We start from the raw sequence: 19823 nt of genomic DNA, 5'->3' as shown, positions 1-19823 counted from the left end.
GAAGATGTGAGCAGCCACTGTGGCCCCGGTTTTGGGATGGAGAGACAGCTCTTCCAAGAGAGGGCAGCCAAGGTAAAGAAACACAGATGAGCTATGGAAAGAGGGCATCTGTCTTCAGTTACCTCTGCAGGGTAAGCAGTGATGCATTGAGGAAAAAGTGTATGATTTGGAGATTAAAGGGCTACAGTTCATCCCCTGCTAACTATGTGACCTTGGAAAAATGGTCTAACCTCTCCAAGGCTCAGTTTCTTCTATAAAAGAGAGGAAGTAATGGTTACTTCATATAGGATTGTTGTGTGGAATAAATGAGTAAATTCATGTAAAGGACTTGCTTTGGGGCCTGGCATCCAATCAGTGTTTGAGCAATGAACAGTTTACGGTGTGAACCCAATAAAATCACATGCACAGATGCCTTTTGATGATTTAAAGGGCTAGGAACACATAAGTAAGTAGCTGTTACTTTTACACACAATTATCCATGTCAGGTAATGTACTAGAAGTCTGTGAAACATTCAGCCACTCTCTTAGTTCTGAGTTTGGAGACTGGAATGCTCTCTGAGAGCGTCAGGTGCCCTCCCACATTCACTGATTGGTAAAGGGGAAGATGGGGGCTGGGAAGGGGGAGGCTCACTCAGGAGTCCAGACAGTGGTGGGGACAACCTGAGTGCTCAGTCGTAAAGAGGAAAGGCAGAATTTTTCCTTGCTATGGCTGGAACAAAGGCACTTTTGATGCTGGAAAACTTCATAGATGGAAAATTTTTACCTTGTAGCTCATATATAGATTCTTACGACCCATCAACGGGGGAAGTGTATTGCAGAGTGCCAAATAGTGGAAAAGACGAGGTGAGTATATGCACTTAAAGAAGACCGAAATGTGTTTAATATGTTGGCCAATTATGGGTAACAGTTTTCTAAAAGCAGAGGGAGTTGGGGGAAGATGTAGGATTGTTAAACATGATAGAAGCAAGATTCTAGTTCTAAGAGGATGTACCTTGTAACTGGACTGTGTGATACCTAGAACAAATCTCTTCCTATATGCAGAAAGTAAGTCATTTTTCTAGCCAACCTAACACAGCCCTGTGTGCAGTTTTTTTTGTAATTCTCAAACATTTCCTAATCAGTGTCTAGTACAAAGTATTATTTGTAAGAGCTATCACTTTGTTAAATATTCCCTTTTCTCCACCACGCACTGCTTAAATTTACCACTATTTCCATGGAATTAAAAAAAAAGTATAGCTTTACTAAAATAAACAAACAAGCAAAAAACTGTGGGCTTTGTTTTAGATTGTCTTCTCATAATTTGTCATGTCTTCAAAATACCTAGTAAAATAAAATCAATCATTTGAATGATGAAACTCAAAATCAAATTCCCACATATTTTTGGAGTTAGATTTAACAGCATCGTTTTTCTTATCCAAAGTGTTTAATGGCATGTGCATTACATTTTTTTGGTGATGTAGAATTAATTTTACTTGGAGAATTTTGTAAAATATTTGAGATATATTTGATTAGCTATCAATTATTGCACTGAGAATGTAAATATATCTGAAGTGGTAAATGTAGCTGATGTATATATAGTCATCTAATGCCTTATGAATTATAATTTATTCTTTTTAAGGCACAAAGAACTAGATTATTTAAAATATAGTCTTCATATAAAAAATATATTCCATGCAAAGTTTTTTTTTTTAAGAACATTGCTATTTTTTTTCTTTTTTGTTAACACTTCAAATCTGTCTTGCATTTAAAGTAAACCTTCAGACTTAGGGATTAATGTTTGCAAATGTTGGTTAATGCACTGGTTAAATTATAATCTGCAATTTTGTTTGCTTCAAATGACTTAACACAGCTCTGGGAAATCCAGCTTTGTGTTTTCCACTCTTCCTTGTTTGCCAAAGTGAAGTTAAAAATGACAAACATGCCAAATTCAGCTGAAATATTTCCTGCAGCTAATGGCTCATACCTTTTTAGAAAATAGAATGAGCTATGGATGCACTAGCTAGTAGAGTAAATAGATATGTTCAGTTTCTCAGCAATCCAACTTCCAAATATCCTATCTGATCCCATAAGTCATAGTTTTTTCCGGCTTGAAAAATATGGTTACCATACAAACCGCATGTCCAATTTCCCAAAACATCACTCAGGAAAATGTTGCTGGTGCTGCTAACAGTGGCTCCCGTTTATTCAGCTTTTGCTTTGTGCTTTGCAGTCATTAAGCCCTTTTTTAACAAAAAATTAAAAAATTGATACATAATAATTGTACATCTTTATGGGCATATGTGACATTTTGATACATGCATACAATGTGTCATGATCAAATCAGGGTAATTAGGATCTCCATCACATTAAACATTTATCATTTCTTGGTGTTGGGAACATTCCAAATCTTTTCTTCTAACTATTGTGAAATATACAATAAATTATTGTTAACTATTGTCACTCTACTAGAACTTATTCCTTTTAACCTTATTTTTGTATTAATTAGCCAACCTCTGTCCTCTCCTCTACCCTTCCCAGCCTCTGGTAACCATAATTCTACTCTCTACCTCCATGAGATCAACTTTTTTAAGCTTACACATATGAGTGAGAACATGTAATATTTGTATTTTTGTGCCTGGCTTACTTCACTTAACATAATATCCTCCAGCTCAAATCGTGTTGGTGCAAATGACAGGATTTTGTTCCTTTTTATGGCTGAATAATATTCCATTGTGTATATATACCATATTTTCTTTATCCATTCAGCTGTTGATGGACATTAGGTTGAGTCCATATCTTGAACATTGTAAATAGTGCTTCAACAAATATGGGGGTACAGGTATCTCTTCAGTATACTGATTTCCTTTTCTTTGGATAAATTTCCAGTAGTGGGATTGCTGGATCATACTGTTGTTCTATTTTTAGTTTCTTTTTTTTTTGAGAAACCTACATGCGTTTTCCATAATGGCTGCACTAATTGACTTTCCCACCAACAGTGTATTTGTCTTCCCTTTTTTTTGCAGCTTCACCAGCCTTTTTTATTTCTTATTTTTTGATAATGACCATTTTAACTGGGATGAGATAATAACTCGTTGTGGTTTTGACTTGCATTTCCCTAATAATTAGTGATGTTAAGCATTTTTTATATACCTGTTGGCCATTTGTACATCTTCTTTTTGTGGAATATCTCTTTAGATCATTTGCCTGTTTTTAAATTGGATTTTTTGGGCGGTGGCTATTGAGTTGTATATGTATATATACAAGCTCAAGCTCCTTATATATTCTGGTTATTAATCCCTTATCAGATGGATAGTTTGCAAATATTTTCTCCCATTCTGTAGGTTGCCTCTTAACTCTGTTGTTTCCTCTGTTGTGCAGAAGCTTTTTAGCTTGATGTTGTTTTATTTTATTTATTTATTTTCTTTTGTTGCCTGTGCTTTTGAGGTCTTGCCCAAAAAAATCTTTGCCCAAATCAATGTCATGAAGTATTTACCCTATGTTTTCTTATAGTAGTTTCATAGTTTTGGGTCTTACATCTATCTAAGTCTTTAATCTGTTTTGATTGATTTGGTGAGAGATAGGGGTCTAGTTTCATTCTTCTGCATATGGTTATCCAGTTTTCCCAGCACCATTTATTGGAGAGACTATCTTTTCACCAATGCATATTTTTGGCAGCTTTGTAAAAAACGAGTTGGCTGTAAATGCATGGATTTATTTCTGGATTCTCTATTCTGTTTCACTGGTCTATGTGTCTGTTTTTACACCAGTGCCATGCTATTTTGGTTACTATAGCTTTGTAGTATATTTTAAAGTCTGGTAGTGTGCAATCAGTAAGCCCTTTAATATAGATTATCCAAAGAAGCAAGTTGTAACAACTTAGAAGTCTCTATTATGATCCTTATTTTACAGAGGACAGTACTAACACTCTCATCTCTGATGCTTAGATCCATGGGCATGTGCACATGTGTGTGCACACACACATGCACACCTGTGTGCATAGCACATTTGCATTATAGCATTGCAGTTATAAGCACATACTAGAGTCAGACTGCCTGGTTCAAATACAAGCTGCACCACTTGGTATCTATGGCTTTGACTTAGAGCTGAACTTTTGCATGCCTCAGTCTCCTCATCTATAAAATGAGGATAATAATGATATCTACTTTATAGTGTTATTCTGAGGATTAAACAGACTAATATGTTTAAAGCCCTTAGTACTTGGCATATAGTAAATGCTTTCTATGTATTAACTTATGCTAATATTATTGTATGTAGTATATTAATATGTATTCTATATTACATGGACATAAGATGTGCTATAAGGCAACTTAGAAAATATGAGTGGACTTGAATTTTCTGAATAGCAAAAAGATCAGATTTTTACATTGACTGTAGAAATTCATGCTCCTCTTGCTGGCTGGCAGTGGGGCTTCCTCATGGCTGCAGCTGGTGGTGGAGGTCACCAAAGCCATCTCTTCCCCCATCCTGTCTGCAGGTCCACATTCAAGATTTAGTTTTTAAGGTGAAGCCACCATATTTCTAGAAATTTCTAATTAAGATGAGAATCATTTTATACCTTACTTCAGCTCAGCTAAAAGTGACTGTATTAGTTTGTTCTCACACTGCTATAAAGATAATACCCGAGACTGGGTAATTTATCAAGGAAAGAGGTTTAATTGACTCACAGTTCTGCATGGCTGGGGAGGCCTCAGGAAACTTACAATCATGGCCGAAGAGGAAGCAGGCATGTCTGGCGGCAGGCGAGACAGCATGTGAAGCCCAAGAAAAACTACCATTTATAAAACCATTAGATCTCACGAGAATTCACTCACTATCATGAAAATAGCCCCCACAAACCAATCACTTTCCTCCCTCAACACAGGGGGATTACAATTCAAGATGAGATTTGGGTTGAGACACAAAACCTAGCCATATCAGTCACTTTGCATGAGGAAAATGAAGGAGGGGTGTGGGTCAGGTTTTGCATGAGGGCTAGCACAGGCTCAGGCAGCTAGATTACTTCAGGTCAAGCGCCCCAAAAAAGATGCTCACGGCTGCCAGAAGCCTATGGAAAAGGATTCTGAGTCTGAGCCAGGGCCCAGTGGTGGAAGACAGCTGTGATTATAATAATTTTTCATGCATGTGAGAAAGGAGAGGAGTGAGACATGGGTTAGGGATTTGTCATCTCTGGAGAAGGCATTACTTAGACATTGCCGGAGAGAAGAGAAAGGCAGAAGAGGACTTGAAAATTATTTTGTCTACATAACATTTTGGCCATGAGTTGACCCTGCCCATACCTTCCCATACATATATTGTTTCCTTTTGTATGTAACTCTAAAACCAGGTACCCAAGCCATCTGTCCAGCCACAAATCTCCTCTTCTCCAATAAGGCCTCTTCCACTGGGCAGAATCAGGCAGCAGGCAGAGCAACCTGTGGTCCTGGGAACCACCAAAATCTGGGTTTGAGTCCTGATTCTGCCACTTATGAGCTGTGTGACCTATGGCAAATTGCTTGAGTTTCTATGTCTCAGTTTTCTCATCTGTAAAATGGGCATAGCAATACTCATGTTATAGAATTTTGAAAGGACTTAAATAAAAATAATTTGTGTAAAGTATTTAGCATATTCCCTTATATAAAAATTAGTCAATAAATTATAAATATAATTAGTCATTTCAAGTGAAAATGACAATCTGAGGATGTGATTTCACCCAAAATTTCAGACTTTATAAGACATGTCAGAGCTGAGTTAGAAGCTTTACAGATTCCACATATCTAGATTAATTTTCTTCTTCTACTGTATATATAATATATACATACTATATATACTATATATATATAGTATATATGTATAACATATACATTTTTTTGAGACAGAGTCTTACTCTGTCACCTAGGCTGGAGTGCAGTGGCACAATTACAGCTCACTACAGCTTCTACCTCCTGGGCTCAAGTAATCCTCCCACCTTAGCCTCCTGAGTAGCTGGGACTACAGGCATGCACCACAACGCCCAACTAATTTTTTAAAAAACCTTTGTGTAGAGACAGGGTCTCACTATGTTGACCAGGCTGGTCTCAAACTCCTGGGCTCAAGCGATCCTCCCAACCCAGCCTCCCTAAGTGCTAAGATTACAGGCATAAGCCACCACTCCTGGCCCACAATATTTTAAAAAATTCTAGTTTCTGAAGTGATTGAAAATGTACATATGTTAAAATTCAAATAGCTTCTTTCTAATGATCTGATTACCACATTCAGGATGCATTGGTTGAAATGGAGCGTGTTTCTTTGTTTCTATGGTACCCCTCCTTTGCTGGTCATGTAAACACCTGTGTCATCTACTTTGTGGGTGGCTCAGCACTGGGACATGTTGAATATTCAAAATTAGGGTGGGCCAGGTGCAGTGGCTCACAGCTGTAATCCCAGCACTTTGGGAGGCCGAGGCAAGTGGTTCACTTGTATTCAGGAACTCGAGACCGGCCTGGTCAGCATGGTGAAATCCCCTTTCTACTAAAAAATACAAAAATTAGCTGGGCATGGTGGCACATGCCTGTAATCCCAGCTGCTCAGGAGGCTGAGGTGGGAGAATCACTTGAACCCCGGAGGCAGAGGTTGCAGTGAGCCAAAATTGCACCACTGCCCTCCAGGCTGGGCTACAGAGTGAGAATCTATCTAAAAAACAAAACAAAACAAAACAAAACAAAAATGAGGTGTGTGGAGACCTGAGGATTCTGGTTTTGTCCATCCCCCAAGGACTAACAGCTTTAAGGTGACCCTTTCTCCCATTTGCTCCTCAAAGATCGAAGCCGCGGTCAAGGCCGCCAGAGAAGCCTTTCCCGGCTGGTCATCCCGCAGCCCCCAGGAGCGCTCGCGGGTCCTGAACCAGGTGGCGGATTTGCTGGAGCAGTCCCTGGAGGAGTTTGCCCAGGCCGAGTCTAAAGACCAAGGTGAGAGTTGCCTCTTAACTGTAACATGGGACTCAGGGCATCTCTGATTATTCATGTTACCCCTCTTGGGGCCATCAGGCCAGCCCATGTGCCTGCTCCTCTGGCAATAGTAGAAGTGGAGAGCAAACCCTCCCTTGCTCCAGGCCTGGGAAGGCCAGGACTTGTGGCTGGCCCACCCCTGTCTCATTCAGATGGCCAGAGAAAGTCACATGGCTGGATCCAAAAGCTGAGGGGCAAAGAAATATACTCTGTTCATTGGATGAAAGGAAGTGCAAATATATACAGCAAAGGGCATGGATATAGGGAGAGATGAAGAACTAGGGCTGATCATGCAGTCTCCTACTCATTCTAAGCAGAGAATTTCAAAGCAAAGATAATTTGAAAAGCAGTTATGCAGTCAGATTATTTAGGATGTTTTCTGATATGTCAGTCACCATTCCACTCCCGACACATCTCATTTTTTTCCCCACTCTTTCCCAGAGGTCAGGGTAATGGAGTAAATATTTGTAAATTTTTGCAAGAATATCTGTTAAGATAAGCCAAGAGTTTTAAAAATTACATGTGTGCCATAAACCAATCAAAAATCAGAAAGCAGCCTGAGTCCAAGCCCTTAAAAAGAAAATAGTTCTCTGCTGGTGTTCCTGGCCAGTCTCCCTGCGTCGCTAAAGAGAACTCAGTAGCAGTCCAGGTAAGCTTCTGTTTCTCTTTCTGTTCCATCCAGGAGCTAGGATGTGCAGGGCATGTGATGGGCAAGCAGGTGCCACACAGCATCCCGTGCCAGGGCATTCCCAGCCGCTCTTCTGATGACTCTACCATGTGTTGGGAGGTCATGAAATACACATTACATGTGTATAAAAGTGTTTCGTTTTGTGCTGTGCAATTACAACTGTCCTAACACCCGTATTTCAATGCCTTTGTCGCAGGTACAAAGCCTGGTGATTTTGAATTGCAAGAGTTTGTGTGGGTGAAGTGGTAGCATCTGGCAAATTGGTGATGAGAATGATGTGTTCAGTTCACAGAACAAAGATTATTGACTCAATTTTAACCTCCCACCTCAGTTTCCAACCTTGTACCTAAATATTGTATGGTTTTATCAAACCATGATCAAGTCTTTGTGAGGTCAAGGAATGCCTGCCCCAGGCTAGAAGGAATCCAGGCCGTTTCAGTGTGAGTTGGGACACGTGGGCAGTGGAAGCTGATGGATAGAGTGTCCCCATTAGCTGATAGTGCTTTATGTTGTTTGCTTTGTACAGGGAAAACCTTAGCACTGGCAAGAACCATGGACATTCCCCGGTCTGTGCAGAACTTCAGGTTCTTCGCTTCCTCCAGCCTGCACCACACGTCAGAGTGCACGCAGATGGACCACCTGGGCTGCATGCACTACACGGTGCGGGCCCCGGTGGGAGTCGGTGAGTGCTGTTCAGTGAGAGCCCACCTCCCGGTTATGCTTGCAGATGCTCACAACATTCTATGGCATTGTCCTCAAGGAACAGGTTAAAGAAAAGGAAGAACTGATATTTTTCTTTTCTAAAATCCATTGGCCTCAAAGATCTATTTCTAGTTTATTTTCTTTGTGTCAAATTCCCTGCTTTTCTTTTTAGACAGCGTCTTGCTCTGTCACCCAGGCTGGAGTGCAGTGGCATGATCTCGGCTCACTGCAACCTCTGCTTCCTGGATTCTAGTGATTCTCTAGTCTCAGCCTCCTGAGTACCTGGGACCACAGGTGCGAGCTACCACACCGGCTAATTTTTGTGTTTTTAGTAGAAACAGGGTTTCACCCATGTTGGCCAGGCTGATCTCAAACTCCTGACCTCAAGTTATCCTCCCGCCTCGGCCTCCCCAAGTGCTGGGATTACAGGCATGAGCCACCACGCCAGGCCTCATGTTCATGACTTATCTGGAAAATCATAGGGAAAAGAATGATGCTAAGAGTAAATATGTAAATTCACATGCCAGGATTTTTTTTTCTACTTATATTTTAAAAAGGAAAAATCAGGCTGTGCGCAGTGGCTCACGCCTGTAATCCCAGCACTTTGAGAGGCTGAGGCGGGAGGATCATCTGAGGTCAGGAATTCGATCAGCCTGGCCACCATGGTGAAACCCCGTCTCTACTAAAAATACAAAAATTCGCCGGGCGCGGTGGCTCATGCCTGTAATACCAGCACTTTGGGAGGCCAAGATTGGCGGATCGCCTGAGGTCAGGAGTTCGAGACCAGCCTGGCCAACATGGCGAAACCCCATCTCTACTAAAAATACAAAAAGTTAGCTGGATGTGGTGGCGGGCACTTGTAATCCCAGCTACTTGGGAGGCTGAGGCAGGGAGAATTGCTTGAACCCAGGAGGCCGAGGTTGCAGTGAGCTGAGATTGTGCCATTGCACTCCAGCCTGGGCGACAAGAGTGAGACTCGGTCTCAAAAAAACAAAACAAAACAAAACAAAAAAACCCAGCTGGGCGTGGTGGCATGCATCTGTAGTCCCAGCTACTTGGGAGGCTGAGGCAGGAGAATCGCTTGAACCTGGGAGTCGGAGGTTGCAGTGAGCTGAGATGGTGCCACTGCACTCCAGCCTGGGTGATAGATCGAGACTCTGTCTCAAAAGAAAAAAAAAAGAAAGAACTATTTATGTACATTAAATAAATTAATAAGTGTAGGGCATGTAGTATGGTGCCAGGTGTGTGATAAATAAGCCTCTACTGAGAATTATCTTACTTCATGCATTCCTTTGCCTCTTGACCTTTGGAAGAACGTATAAATAAATGTCTGTGACGACTAAAACCTTCCACCAGATGTCACTGTTTCCTCGGAGAAAAAAATCATCTTTTTAGCTTGTTACATTTTATGAATATAAGCTAAAAGGAAAACAATTGGGACATCTCATTGCTTTGGTTATTTGAAACCTTCAGAAATTATGTTTTCAAGGCATTGTGGAAAGCTCTACCTCCTCCTAGGAAGTGTGCTAATATATTTTGCTGCAAAAATATTTTTATCCCCTAAAGAATGGATTTTTCAATGGGAAATTTAATAATATAAAAGATGCATTTACTTTCATAGCACAGGCTTGAGGGAAGAGTATAAAATAAGGTGAATCAATTTCCTTTCAGAAGGTAGATTTTTATATTTGTTTGTTTTGTGGTTGGAAACCTGGATAGTTTCAAAATATTGCATGGAGACACATTCTAGCTGCTGGTTACGTTACTCATCCAGCAAATCTATCTGGTCAGGATACAAGTGACAATCTAGAGAGAATTTTTATTTAAAAATATTCTAAATAGCCAAAATGGATGTCACAGTCCATGCACTGAAGGTTATTGGCTTTACTGATAGGAGGGCCCTCCCATGGAACACTCAGAACTCATTGGCCCCTATTTTATGAATAATTATATAAAGCTTGAGATTTTATGTCTCAACCCATGACAGATTTGAAGTAAAGGTAAAGAAACATGTTAGAAGAAATAACAGCCAGACAGTTAAAATAATGGGGAAGGAGACATTTTTGAAAAAGTAAAGCTCAGTCTATAAATCTCAAAATGCATCACATTCTGGAACTGTTTAGTGACAGGTGACAACTGTTTTTTTATTTTTTATTTTTTTTTGAAGTTCCAGGGTACACGTGCAGGATGTGCAGGTTTGTTACATAGGTAAACGTGTGCCATGGTGGTTTGCTGCACCTATCAACCCATCACCTAGCTATTAAGCCCAGCATGCATTTGCTGTTTATCCTAATGCTCTTCCCCTCGACTCTCCCCTGACAAGGCCTGCTGTGTGTTGTTCCTTTCCCTGTGTCCATGTGTTCTCATTGTTCAGCTCCCACTTATAAGTGAGAACATGCAGGTGTTTGGTTTTCTGTTTCTGTGTTACTTTGCTAAGGATAATGGCTTCCACCTTCATCCATGTGCCTGCAAAGGACATGATCTCGTTCCTTTTTATGGCTGCATTGTATTCCATTGTGTATATGTACCACATATTCTTATCCAATCCATTATTGATGAGCATTTGAGTTGATTCCATGTCTTTGCTATTGCTATTGTGAATAGCAAAGTGCTGCAATGAACATACGCGTGCATGTATCTTTATAATAGAATGATTTATATTTCTTTGGGTATATGATAGGTGACAACTCTTTAGCTCTGGAGTTTATATTGCTGTTGTTCATAATCATGAACTGCCAAGAAATGGGGAAATCATATTGACTTTACTCTGTTTTAAAAGGTACAGTTGCTTGGAATATATTTTAGAATTATTTCCCTGAAGGTGGCTACAAATAAGCAAAGCTTGGGAAGAAGTTAGAAGAGTAAGCTAAGTTTCCTGCAGCATGAAGGAGTTTTGCGTTAATAACCCCACTTGGCCAGTCCACCTCAGAGGGGTATGCCGTCACAGGCAGTGCTTCTGCTCTCATCCCTTAGCTGGTCTCATCAGCCCCTGGAATTTGCCACTCTACTTGCTGACCTGGAAGATCGCTCCAGCGATGGCTGCAGGGAACACTGTGATAGCCAAGCCCAGTGAGCTGACTTCAGTGACTGCGTGGATGTTGTGCAAACTCCTGGATAAAGCAGGTAATTAGGTGTTGGGGTTGGGGGGCAGGCACAGAGTAAAGCTATAGTTTATAGAAATCTTCCACTCAGCAGCACAATCGATTCCAGTGACGTCGTGGGCTTTGTCTTTCTGATCCTTGTCTGGGAAATCCCCTCCACCCACAGGGTTCCCTCACCCTGCTTCCTGTCTTCAACACCAGAACGGTGCTACTGCAGGCAAGTTCCACTCCCCAGGGTGGGCGACTGGCAGCACAATAGTGACGCAGACTTAAACAGCCCCATCAAATCAAAGACACCTGCCTGCTCCAGAGAGTCAATTAAAATCTTAAGTTGGGGCCAGGCGTGGTGGTTCACGCCTGTAATCCCAGCACTTTGGGAGGCTGAGGTGGGTGGATCACGAGGTCAGGAGATCGAGACCATCCTGGCTAATACGATGAAACCCCGTCTCTACTAAAAATACAAAAAATTAGCCAGGCGTGGTGGCGGGCGCCTGTAGTCCCAGCTACTCGGGAGGCTGAGGCAGGAGAATGGCGTGAACCCAGGAGGCGGAGCTTGCAGTGAGCCGAGATTGCACCACTGCACTCCAGCCTGGGCGACAGAGTGAGACTCCGTCTCAAAAAAATAAATTAAAAAATAAAATAATAATAATAATAATAAAATAAAATCTTAAGTTGAATCACAAGTTAATCTTGATGACAATAAGAATATTGCTAGGTACACCTATAGTTTGCTTGGCTATAGAATACCTAGTAGAAGTAGCCCGATTTCAAGAGATCTAAATATACATCCTTCAGTTTTTCCTGCCTTTGGGACTGCTACTGGAAAGCTAATACAATATGGCCTCTTCCTAGCATATCAAGGTTCACACGTTTGCTCCTTGTTCTTTTTCTACTAATAGTTTATTGGCCGCATTCAGGATGCGCTCCTGGTTTTGTTCTGGGCTGTAGCTCCGCACAGGCACAGGCTGGCCCTGTTTGAAGGCAGCAGGCAGGAGACCCCAGCAGCCCTCCTGTGAGAAGTCCCCTTAATGTGAGGTCTTTTTGCTATGTCACCTCACAGCCAGGGCAGGAGTGCTGGGTGGGGGAGACAGACTCACTGTCTTTCTAGTTGGTCTCCTTGCTGCCTTTCAGCCCATAGAGAGGCACTGCTGGGCTCTCCTGTATCCATAGAATGCCCGGTGGGTAAGAGTCCATCCTTCTCTCCCGCTTTGGAACACCTTTCTTAGAAGCACAGACATACACATTAACTTCCAGTAAACCCTAGCCAGTTCTTTACTCCACGAGGAAGATGAAGGCTCAAAACTGAGGCTGTTTAGGGAACGGCACTGGGCCTTACGATCCCAGGGTCCTCCAGAGGAATGAGGCCTCCCAGCCTAGGACTCTGATTTGTCATCTATGGAGATCCCAGGCTTCGAGGTGGAGGGGGTGGGGCAGGGTATATCATTTAAATGTGCCGACCCTTCCCATGTTCCTCCCCTACAAAAGACCTCGCAGTCTAATCCCATTCTTTGTAAAATGAGGTCTGTGGTGTCTGCAAAGGCGCACATACTTCTTCCCTGCCTGGTGACTGCAGGTTCCCCAGAGTGGACTAGGCCTGGGGCTTGCCCTCTACTGGGATTTGGAGGCAGGGGTGGCGTGCAGAGCCGTGTTCCCTTAACCACTCTCTCCTGAGACCAAGAGCGTCTGGATAGATGATGAGTTATCTTTCCCAGCCAGTCTGCCCTGAACCTGGCCTGCATGACAGTTTCTGTTTCCATCTCTGCACAGCATTGATTTTATTTCTTGGGAACTAGTAAGCCCATTAAACTAAGACAGCCCTTCTCCTCTTTCCTCCATGGGCTGAATCTTCCTCCCCTGACAAATATAGAGAGGGTCATGTTCACCTTGCTCCTCTCTTGAGCCCTCAGTTTCTCCACTGGGATTGGAAGGAATGCGAACCACATCTGTGTCATCTGCTTTAGAGCAACGTAAGAGAAGCTTTTAGTAGGGGAGGGAAAAGCGAAAATAACTAATTCATTCTGGATGTTTAAAGAGTTAGCTCCTCTAGTCCTGGGCATTTAAACAGACTTGGCAGATAAACTTCCTTTAAAATAAACTCATTTTTAAGATGACACAGTGAATACTTCTGTGGGATTCCTGGAATAGTCATTTCTTCTTGGAGGCACCAAATATTTGCCCTCATTCCTGGAGTGCCCACTGACTGCGTTTTCCTGGCCCTTCCCATTAGGTGTGTGTGTGGAGCAGGAGATGTGTGTGTGTAGGTGTGTGTGTGTGTGTGTGTGTGCTCTATTTAAGCCTAAAATTTTTCTTGTTGCCACCCTGCCAAGCCCCTACATTTGAGGGGTTTCCTTCTAGTCTGTTCTCGTGTGTTCCTAACTTGTCTGTTAGCCACCTCCCCTGAGTTTTGCTAAATTGCTATTTGTCAGTTAAACTGCTTTCCTTCTCTTATCACCAGAATCTCTTCAAGGTTAGAGGGCAGACATCTCAAGAAAAATTCCATTAATTTCTGGATAAAATGTCAAAATGGTACTGAGAAATAATGGCCAGCCGACATTAGCATCCAAGCCCAAGGGAATGTAGTCAAAATGATAATACTGTCGTGGGGAAAGCAATCCGCTGCTGCAGTGAGCTCATTTTACTGTGGGGATAAATATGCAGTGCTTCCGCATTCTCTCTCACCCTCAGTTAAAATGCTACTCTGAACATTAGCAGTGATTCCATTCATTTTTTGCCTTCAGGATTGATAAAGCCTAACAGTCCACCCCCTCCTGCCCCACACCCCATCCACCCACATGCATGCCCCATCACTGGTGGAGATGTGGGGCCCTACCCAGGAAACTGTGGGAGACTTGTCCTTGTTTCGTCGCATCACCTACTGAGGGGGATCCTCTCCTTCCACACTTTCCTTTGCCCCAACCCAGAGCTGGGGTGCTCTCACATGGTGCCAGCCACTCCTCTGACAGTGACCTACAATCCAGGACTGACCTAAGCTAGATTTCAACAAATGTGCATGTTGGGTAAAGAGATGCAATGCTTAGAAGTGGTGCTCTGGCCAGGCATGGTGGCTCATGCCTGTAATCCCAGCACTTTGGGAGGCCAAGGTGGGTGGATCACCTGAGGTCAGGAGTTCAAGACCAACCTGGCTAACATGGTGAAATCCCATCTCTACCAACATACAAAAACTAGCTGGGGATGAAGGCAAGTGCCGGTAATCCCAGCTACTTAGGAGGCTGAGGTGGGAGAATCGCTTGAACCTGGGAGGCGGAGGTTGCAGAGAGCAGAGATTGCGCCTTTGCACTCCAGCCTGGGCGACAGAGCAAGACTCCATCTCAAAAATAAAAAAAGAAGTGGGGCTCTGCTAGGCACCATCACAACTTGTGGAATCTTCCCACCTGTCTCCTGAGGACTCACTGGGATGGGACCTTCACTGTAGCTTCAAGGTGATTGGGCCAAGGCTGTGGCTGTATGGGAGAATGTTCTGGATGATAATGGATCATCCGTGTGAAATTAGTATTTATATTATTTATAATTTAAAAGCAGATTCTGGAAGAAATGGGTTGTATCCAAAGGAGTATGTTTCTAATGAGGAGAGATTGTCTAACCTGGAGCAAAGGGAAGGAAACCAGAAGCAAGGAAGCAGGTCACAAAGCCGAGATGCTGCAAGATTTCTGCACCTACCGTAGGTCAGGCCTGAGGAAATAGAGGGAATAAACTCTGCTACCTCCAGGCAGACCCTAAGAACTGCCTAGACACAGTGTGATTATACAGATGACTTTCTTTTTGGACATTATAAAGATGATTTTCTTTTTAAAGCTTCCCCATTCATGAACCATTTCTAATTTGAATAACGTACACTAAGCATTCATTCACTCATTCATTTACTTAACAGTCATTAACCTGTCAGCTTTGCTACTTACTGATTGTTATTCAATCTCACTTTGCCTCAAATTTCTTCCTGGTGAACTTAGTGTAATAAAACTACCTACATCCTAAGGTTGTTGTGAAGACTGAAGTGTGTGAGTCACGGATAACAGTGATGAGTCCACAGTAAGCACCCTATCTAATGTTTGCATTTACTGGTCTGAGTTCCATGTGCTATCAACTGAAGAATCATAAGGTTCATGCATTTGGAAAGGAGGGTTTTATTTCTTATAAAGGGTTGCAGCCTGCAGGCTAGCCATCTTGCAGGCTGGGAAGCGTAGCCTCTGCCCAAAGCGGAGAACAAGTACTTGGAGGAGGGGCAAAGGGAACAGAAATTTATCCTGAGCAGAGTGGCTGAATATTCACATTCAGTAGGATATGGGAGGAGTCATGAATATTTACGAAAGGGGAAACAGGTGCATGCACAGATGAGCTTAATGCGCGCATAAAACTGTAGGGCCAACTTACAAGTAACACAAACAACCAAAAATGGGTGCCCCAATCTTTTCTATCACAAGACTCTGCTACCTTGTATCTTCATGCATTTATGCATGTGTTTTCTTGTTTTATTATTTCATTTATTTATTTATTTTTGAGATGGAGTCTGGCTCTATTGCCAAGGCTGGAGTGCAGTGGCACCATCTCGGCTCACTGCAACCTCTGCCTCCTGGGTTCAAGAGATTCTCCTGCCTCAGCCTCCCGAGTAGTATTATATAACAATGTTATGATGCTGTTTATATGCATGGTGGACATGAATTCTGGATCACGTGCTCAAAAAATGGCAGCCTTAGCATGTTACGAGGGTGGAGTTTTTGGCCCTCTGATGTCAAAAGGTGAAGCAGAGGACATGAAAACCCTCACTACGTATCCTCGGGAAGTCAGCCAAAACCAGTCGAGATGGTGATCAGTTTTTAGGAAGGGATGTGTTGTGAGACTGGTGAGCTGTCACATCCAAACTGCAAAGAGGGAGGAAAATTTGGTTGCAGTTTCAGATGGTTAGCTAAAGGCGATAAAGGAATAGGTTATCCATTTCTTGTTTTTTAGAGCTGGTTTCTGCTTACACTGAGGAAAGAATTCTGGTTAAAGATTAATAAGGAAGAGTCATACTATGGCGTGTTTGACTTCTCATCCCATAATGGCTGGGAACTCAGTTTTTAAGGTTTCTCTGGGATCGCTTTGGCCAAGAGAGGCTGCATTCAGTCAACTGGGGGAGCTTAGGATTTTATTTTTATTTCTCAATGCCAAACTAGGCTGTGGCACAGAGTAAACAACGGAGAGCAAAGAACAGACACTGTTTCTGCCCTTAGCTAGTGTACCTTCTAGTTGTGTGCAGGCAATGAAGAAGTAAGTCCAGAAAACATCATGGATAGGCTGGGCGCGGTGGCTCATGCCTGTAATCCTAGTACTTTGGCAGGCCGAGGTGGGCAGATCACTTGAGGTCAGGAGTTGGAGACCAGCCTTGCCAACATGATGAAATCCCCTCTCTACTAAAAATACAAAATTTAGCCAGGTGTAATGGTGCACACCTGTAATCCCAGCTACTCGGGAGGCTGAGGCAGGAGAATCTCTTGAACCTGGGAGGCAGAGGTTGCAGTGAGCCGAGATGGTGCCACTGCACTGCAGCCTTGGCAATAGACCCAGACTCCATCTCAAAAATAAATAAATAAATAAAATAATAAAACAAGAAAACACATGCATAAATGCACGAAGATGCAGGGTAGCAGAGTCTTGTGATAGAAAAGATTGGGGCACCCATTTTTGGTTGTTTGTGGTACTTGTAAGTTGGCACTACAGTGTTATGATGCTATTTATAAGCATGGTGGACATGACTTCCAACCTGAAACCCACCCTCCCTGGGGAGTCTTGCCCTGCTTCCCTGGGCCAAGATAGTCAATCTCTTCTTTGCACCTCTGCAGCATGTATACACCTCTCTACTTAATGTTTTCACACAGCATTGTGACTCCTGGACACCAAGATGGAGCAGGGTGCTGCTCCCCTAGTGGGCTTGACCTGCCTGAGACTATCTCTGCATCCTCAACCCCTAAGGCCTAGCCAGTATTATGGAATGAATCACCTAAAATATGTTCCACCCTGCATCTCTCTAGGGCAAAGCATCCAGTGGAATCCCACCTGGTGTGTACTGTGGGCAGAGGTGACTCTGTGGTTTTTGCTTTGCTATTAAACCAGAGGCAGCCATAGAAGTTCCAAGTGTTGTAAAACCCAAGTGCTTCCTCCATCCCCACCCACTCCCATTCAAGCGATTGGACTTTAAAGGAGAATTTCCAAGTAACTTGAACTCTTCAACATACTGAGAATTACTATAACTGATACTGTTTCCTATCCAGGTGTTCCACCAGGTGTGGTCAATATTGTGTTTGGAACCGGGCCCAGGGTGGGTGAGGCCCTGGTGTCCCACCCAGAGGTGCCCCTGATCTCCTTCACCGGGAGCCAGCCCACCGCTGAGCGGATCACCCAGCTGAGCGCTCCCCACTGCAAAAAGCTCTCCCTGGAGCTGGGGGGCAAGAATCCTGCCATCATCTTTGAGGATGCCAACCTGGATGAGTGCATTCCGGCAACCGTCAGGTCCAGCTTTGCCAACCAGGTATGTCCCCGGGGGTTCTTCTCCCTCCCCTCCATGGCCCTGTCAAGCTGGATCTGTTTCATCACAGTGCAATGCCTGGGAGCAAGCCAGTCAATCCAGTGCCATTTCCGAGAAAGCAGGATCAGTACATTGTGTGATTCCCTTAACTCTCTGCTCAATTTTAACATTAATTAGTGGCCTTGCAGAGTCACAGCTTCTGTTCAGCAAACTCCTCTTCTTGAGTTGCACGGCTTTTATCAGGTACCAGCCATGGGTGGAATGATTGATGTTGCTGCTCCAAGCATCTCCATTTCTTTATTCACACAGTTGCCCTGTCTTGTCTTTTATTCTTTTCTTAAACCCTGTCTTTGCTTGTGGTTCAAATGTCCTATTCCCAGCAAACCTTACTCTCATTTCAAAAGTATTCAAAATGCATTAATCCACTGAGTTCCAAATACCTGAAACTGACTAGAGAAGATTTCTCGGCGTGGATTCATGGATCAGCTTCAGGGCATCGTTGTAGCTCCTGAAATTACATAACAGATGTTTCTCTGTGCTCTGTAGTTTTTGTCAGATTCTTTAAGGCTATGGCATTCCAAAGAGTTAAGAACACTAGACCAGATCAACTAAACAGTAGGCTGCAAGAAGATGGAAATGCTGCCTGCTTTTGTGTGGTATTTTCAATGTCAATGCTTAGAATACTGCCCAGGATATAGCAGGTGTACATAAACCCTGGATGATTTTCTTCAAAGGATATTTTTATTTTAACAGAGCATAAAGACATAGGCCAAAGACTTAGAACTTCATAGAAGGAAACAGCAGTGAAATGAGAGATGTCTATATTGAGCTAACTCAGGTAACATTGAATAGTGCATAAACTTTTGAACCTGCATTACTTCACTAATAAAATCATGTGAACAATAATGATGTCTTCTAACAGGGTTTTCATGAGTATAGAGTGAAAAATGTTACTTTCAATTATTATCTTCATGATAACCATAAGTGTAATTATTTCTCTCACTGTAACTCTTGAAGTGGCTAGAAATATAATTTCTGGATCAATAGACAATATACTTTTACAATACAACTAATTTAATCATTAAGCAAGTTTCAGGTGAACATTTAAACCAAGTGTTTTCATGGCTTACAGACAATAACAGAGGGACAAATTTTGTGGACTGAGAAACTAAGATGAGAGAAAGGTAAACTCTGTATTAAACAAATTCTGAGGGTCCAGGCACGGTGGCTCACACCTGTAATCCCAGCACTTTGGGAGGCTGAGGTAGGTGGATCACCTGAGGTTAGGAGCTCGAGACCAGCCTGGCCAACATGGCAAAACTCCATCTCTACTAAAAATACAAAAATTAGCTGGGCATAGTGGTGGGCGCCTGTAATCTCAGCTACTCGGGAGGCTGAGGCAGGAGAATCTCTTAAATCCGGGAGGTGGAGGTTGCAGTGTGCCGAGTTAGCACCAATGCACTCCAGCCTGGGAGATAAGAGCAAGAATCCATTTCAAAAACAAACAAACAAACAAACAAACAAAACAAATTCTGAACATGGAGATAAGAAGTGTAATCTTCTCTCCTACCAGAATTGTGCTAGGATTTGAGTTTGCCCAGAGAACCTTCCTTTTGGGGTTGTTTTAAAAAGGAAATAGGGAAAGAGACATACGCCTAACTAATTGGCTAATCCAAGGTCACAAATGGATTTTAGGCAAAATAAATAAAGCAGCTTGATTTAGCTGAGTGATGAATTCCGTGTCGTGCATATTTCTTCCTTAATTGAATGTAATTGGCTTTTTTGAAGCATCTCTGTGTGACCTTGGACATGTACTAATTCAAAACTTTTTCTCCTAACTGTAAACTGGA

At 42.6% G+C, this 19823-nt stretch overlaps 1 protein-coding gene across 2 annotated transcripts in view; it reads left to right on the top strand.

Annotated features, from left to right (window-relative positions):
• Nucleotides 1–19823, top strand: part of ALDH8A1 (aldehyde dehydrogenase 8 family member A1) — a 33322-nt gene continuing 13499 nt past the window's right edge. Inside the window, exons 1-6 of one of the 2 annotated variants that reach the window (XM_054686926.2) lie at nucleotides 1–131; nucleotides 771–843; nucleotides 6776–6923; nucleotides 8177–8332; nucleotides 11326–11475; nucleotides 17720–17976. In XM_054686926.2, coding sequence (XP_054542901.1) covers nucleotides 94–131; nucleotides 771–843; nucleotides 6776–6923; nucleotides 8177–8332; nucleotides 11326–11475; nucleotides 17720–17976 — 822 coding nt within the window. In that variant the 5' untranslated portion in view covers nucleotides 1–93. Of the gene's footprint in view, nucleotides 132–619; nucleotides 844–6775; nucleotides 6924–8176; nucleotides 8333–11325; nucleotides 11476–17719; nucleotides 17977–19823 lie in introns of those variants that run through there. The other variant, XM_016956325.3, reaches the window with a different exon arrangement.

Source organism: Pan troglodytes, chromosome 5 (assembly GCF_028858775.2).
Source record: "Pan troglodytes isolate AG18354 chromosome 5, NHGRI_mPanTro3-v2.0_pri, whole genome shotgun sequence".
Taxonomy (NCBI): Eukaryota; Metazoa; Chordata; class Mammalia; order Primates; family Hominidae; genus Pan; species Pan troglodytes.
This window is presented reverse-complemented; position numbering and strand designations above follow the sequence as displayed.